Source organism: Belonocnema kinseyi, chromosome 6 (assembly GCF_010883055.1).
Source record: "Belonocnema kinseyi isolate 2016_QV_RU_SX_M_011 chromosome 6, B_treatae_v1, whole genome shotgun sequence".
Classification (NCBI taxonomy): Eukaryota; Metazoa; Arthropoda; class Insecta; order Hymenoptera; family Cynipidae; genus Belonocnema; species Belonocnema kinseyi.
Genome location: NC_046662.1, coordinates 74,516,063 through 74,521,367, shown reverse-complemented (window position 1 = coordinate 74,521,367; position 5,305 = coordinate 74,516,063). Strand labels below are relative to the sequence as shown.

The window sequence follows — 5,305 nt, the reverse complement described above, 5'->3', positions numbered from 1 at the left end:
AAAATCTTTTTATATGTACGTATTTTGTTGAATAAATTGAATTCTTTCGGAAAAATTGAATTTTTTTTAGTGGCCCTAATAATTTGGGACACCGATTTTTTTTCGAAAAAATGCCCAAATAAATGAACGAATGGAATTGCGAGCTCTATATTTTAGGAAAAATCGTTAACTCGACTCATTTATTCGCTCAAAAAATTTGGTGCAATTTGTTCCAATAGAAAAAAAATTATCCTTAAAAAATTGGGTGGCCCTATAAATATGGGACACACTGTATAAATAAACTCTCAATTGTATTTTTTAAAATATAATTTACTGAAAGTACTGAACAATTATATTCACAGTGTACAAAATTTCTTTACAATCTAATTACGAAGCACATAATTAAGTTAATCTTTATCAGTACTGCGCTGAATCTAACGATTCTACCACGGACTTTAATAATTTACCTAGAAGAGGTAAAATCTGCGAGGTGTCAATTTTAGTACCAAAGCCTCCACTTGTTACTACGTCTTCATTCGATCTCTGTTCAGCTTCTTCCGCGTCCTCGAATACAGAAATTGAATCATCATCATCTTCTGAGTAAAGTCGAACTGGACGAACTGGAGCTTTTTGCGCCGTGCAAGTTTTCAATAATCTTGCTGGTAATCTGTGGTCAGCTTCTTCAGATGCCTTAACAATTTTTAACCTTCTTGAGTCTGCCTCGATGAGAGTAGCAGAAACCTGTATAAAATATATATGATTTAATAAACAGGGTGTCTATTAATTTTCTCCCACCAAATTTCTGGTTATTTCCCGATTTTTTCCTCGGTTGTAAATAAACATTTAACCTAATTACACTATTTGTAGTTTTATGCGTTGCGATATCTTACTACATGTAAGAAAATAATATTTTTGTAATTAATGGTATCGAGTATGAATAAATGCAATTTTATCACAATTGCTTTAGACGTTTCAGCATAGAATGGTGGCCCTCTTCAGTTGACTATTTTGAAAATTTGTTTACACATAATATGGAAAATATAATACACTTTCGAAGTCTTAATTATTATCTTCACAGATTTGGTTAAAATGACAGTTGTTATTTTTTATAAACACATATTTGGCTAATTATTTTTTGTACTCTAATTGGTAAATAATGCCTAGATATAATTTTTAATATATTTGGTAGTAGCGATTAATTATTAAAGAGTAATTTAAAAAAAAAACTATTTTTATTCTTTTATTGTGACAGTTTATTTATAATTATAAGTATTTATAACATCGCTATTGTAAAATTTATTTAGTATTAAGATAAATATTTGTTAAAATAACTTTTCAATAATAATTAATCAATAATCTATAGTTTCTTAAAAAAAATTCTGAAATTATTTTTGAATCTTTGCAAAACTTTTAAACATTTTAAGTACACTTCCGTACAAAAGTTTTTGACCAACTCGTTTTTGATGACCGATTAACCCTCTACCACCCACAGTGACATATATGTAACGTTTGGAAGACTTGAGTTTTTTTAAATACGACTTTGAGACGAACAGCAATTTTTAACGCAAGGATTTACATGAAAGTCAGGACGGTAATGAGCTAGAATTTTAGTTTTGTATACACTCCGCCATAGAAATAATATTCCTAAATATCTCAAAATTCAGAAAAAAAGAAATTTTTAAGGGCGGTAGTGGGTTAAGTTTTCCTTATTTTAATGATGTCAAGAGCTAAAGTATTTATTTTCAAACGGTTGAATTCTCTCAAAATCAAAATTAAATATAATTTTTGCATATATTACATAGAAACTTCATGATTTTATTTTTCATATATTTTACGAAAATATTTTTGTTACTAAAAAAAATATTGCAATTTTTCCAACTTTTTTTGTTACGACTTCAAGTTCTTTAAAATCGATAAATTCGGAAGATATTGAAAATTTAAGAAAACATTGAAATTTATACTATTTTTGCAATATCTCCTTAAAAACTAGACAAATTGGCTTCACCCTGGGCTCATTTTATACAGCCAGAGCAATCCATTTTTTAGTTCCTGTATAATTAAAATTAAGCGAATTTAGTGAGTCATAAAAAGAAGTGGTAAAAAACTTTTGCACGGCAGTATATCTTTTTAAATTATTCGAATTTCTCCTAGAATTAAAAAGAAAGTTCTGTATAAACTTCTAAATCTTCCCAAAATCTTTTAAAATTATTCGCAATTTTCCTAAGATTAAAAAAAATCTCCATAATTAAACAAATTGCCGTAAAATCTTCCGCATTATTTACTTACCGATTTGGAAATCTCTTGAAGCGTTTTAAATATTCCCTTTAAATTAATTTTTCAAAATAGAAAACCATTCCCATTTTCGCAGAAATTTTAAGACGATTTTTTATTCTCTTGAAACTTTCCGAATTTTAAAAAAGCTTCTAAATTCTTTGTTCGAAAACTTAAAAAATTTACATTTTGTTTTATATTTTTTTAACTGTATCTAAATTTGCAATTATTTTTTTATCTTTTCAAAACTTCTAAGAATCTCTTAACAGGGTGTCCAGCGATTCTTGGGAACGAAATTTCTCCGTTTTTTACATCAGATAATGAAATAAACGTTTTTTATAGATGTAAAAAATGAGCCATTTGATTTTTCATTGGCCATCAATTTTTAAAGAAAGCAGAACCATAAATAAACAAATTCTTAATTTGTTGGGAACATAAATTGTATTTGAAATCTTTTCAAATCTTTGTGAAACTTTGATAAAATCTTTGGAAATATTTGTGAAAGCTTTCTTTGAACTTTTTTTTTGTGAAATCTTATGTTTTCGTTTGATAACATTGAAAGCTTTTGAAATCTTCTCAATTTTGTTGAAACCTTTTGAAATAACTTAAGAGCTGTGAAATATTTGTAGTCTTTCACATTCGCTTGAAATAATTGAAATCGTTTAAAATCCTTATGAAATTTTGATGAAATCCCTTATTACCGACCTCACTTTTTCAGTTCACTGAATGTTTTTTTGAACCTAAAAACTTTTTTTGTAAATAAAATATCGAGCTGAAACTTTGGAAAATGTATAAGAATACAATAAAGTACGTTTGGTAGGAACTTCACTGAAAATTATTTTATCTTTTTTCTGAACCTCGACATTTTTTGAACGTTCGAACTTTTTTTATACATAAAATATCGGTCTCAAACTTGGAGAAATGCAAGAGCCGAAAGAAAACTACGTTTAAGTATAAATCTTAATAATAAAAGATGTAAAATAAAAATTTCAAGTATCAATTCCATCGGCATCAGTCGGTAACGTTGTACAAGAAATTACGACCCCTCTAGAGCCTCATCTAGTGGCCGCCAGGGTTCGCATTTTCGTGTACAACGTTATCGACTGATGCCGATGGAATTGATAGTTGAAATTTTTTTTACATCTTTTATTATTAAGATTTGTACTTAAACGTAGTTTTCTTTCGGCTCTTGCATTTCTCCAAGTTTGAGACCGATATTTTATGTATAAAAAAAGTTCGAACGTTCAAAAAATGTCGAGGTAAATGTCGGTAATATAGGTATTTAGCTGTGTCACATGCCCTTCATTATTTCTGAAATCTTTTTTATTTATTCAAAATTATTACAATATTTGTAATCTGTGTGAAATCTGTTGAAATCTGAGAAATCTGATATGAAAATCTTTGGAAATGTTCAAAATATTCGTGAAATTTTTCTAAATCTTTGTTTTTTTTATTCGTTGAAATCCTTGAATTATTTGAAATCTTTTCCAAGCTTTTAAAATATTCTGAAACCTTTTTAAATCGTTTTAAATCTTCGAAATGTTTTAAAATCTTTGAAATCTGTGAAATTTTTATAGAATGTTCAAAATTCTTTTACATATTTTGAATCCTTTTAAATATTTTGACCCCTTTTGAAATCTTTTGTAATGTTTTGTAATCTGATGTATACTCAAAAGCCGAGTGGTACCCTTGAAAAAATCATTACATGGACAAAGCTCATTTTAATTCTGAAATTGAATTAACATCGAAATTTTCAAGTAATAATTTTTATAATTTTTAAGTTGAATATGAAAAAAGTATACTTTGACCTTCTACAATATTAACGGAGACAAAATTAAAAACTTCTAGAATTATTTATAATGTTAAAATCTGTTCATTGCAATCTATAAAATAATTGATAAATACTACACAAAAATGGCTAGAAAACTCTTTATTTATTCTGTAATGAGCAGAAGATAAATTTTACCTTGATAAATAAAAAACTTTTCAGTAGCAAGATTTCTTCTAAACGGGATATTTCTTTCATAATTATGGACTAAAAGATTGAAATTACTTTTCGAATTTCAATAAAATAACTATTTTAAAATAAAAAAATTTAATTCAAGGTTCGCATGAAAAAATCAAGAAGATTTCCAGATTTACAAGGTTAAAAAAAAATTAAGGAAAATTTCAGGGTTTCAAGGTCGCTGGACACCCTGCTTAAGCTTACATAAATATTTTCTATAATCTTGTAACCTTGTAAAATTGAAAGTTTTTGCTTTAAATCAGTTACATTCTTTTTCAACATTTTCGGAAATCATTTAAAACGTTTTGAAGTATTTTTAAATCATTTGAAATTTTCTAAAGAATCTTAAGAAATGTTTTTTGATTTTCTTGAGACAGTTCAAAATGCTTAAAAAGCTTATATTTTCAAAATAATGTTTATATAAATATAAACATAAAATAATAAATAAATATAAAATATATAAATTATATATAATGTTTATAATAATGTTTTTATAATCATGTTTATGATTAATAAAAATTTCTTATTTAGAAACTTTGATTTACAAAATGTATGGTGTAGAAGAAAAGGATAGACAATTAAGGGCATGTGCCACAGCTAAATACCTATATTACCGACCTCACTTTTTCGGTTCACTGAATGTTTTTTTGAAACTAAGAAATTTTTTTTTGTAAATAAAATATCGAGCTGCAACTTTGGGAAATGTATTAGAGTACAATAAAGTACGTTTAGGTACTGCATTTTGGTAGGAACGTCACTGAAAATTATTTCATCTTTTTTCTGAACCCCAACATTTTTTGAACGTTCGAACTTTTTTTATACATAAAATATCGTTCTCAAACTTTGGGAAATGCAAGAGCCTAAAGAAAACTACGTTTAAGTACAAAGCTTAATAATAACAGATGTAAAAAAATATATTTCAACAATCAATTCCAACGGCATCAGCCTGTAACGTTGTACACGAAAATGCGAACTCTCTAGAGCCTCGTCTAGTGGCCGCCAGGTTTCGTATTTTCGTGTACAACGTTACCGGCTGATGCCGTTGGAATT

At 27.3% G+C, this 5,305-nt stretch overlaps 1 protein-coding gene across 1 annotated transcript in view; it reads right to left on the bottom strand.

The window, feature by feature from the left end:
* Positions 1 to 300: 300 nt before the first annotated feature.
* Positions 301 to 5,305, bottom strand: part of LOC117174298 (nucleoporin NUP188 homolog) — a 26,413-nt gene continuing 21,408 nt past the window's right edge. The window contains exon 10 of the mRNA XM_033363268.1: positions 301 to 720. Coding sequence (XP_033219159.1) covers positions 397 to 720 — 324 coding nt within the window. The 3' untranslated portion in view covers positions 301 to 396. The remainder of the gene's footprint in view (positions 721 to 5,305) is intronic.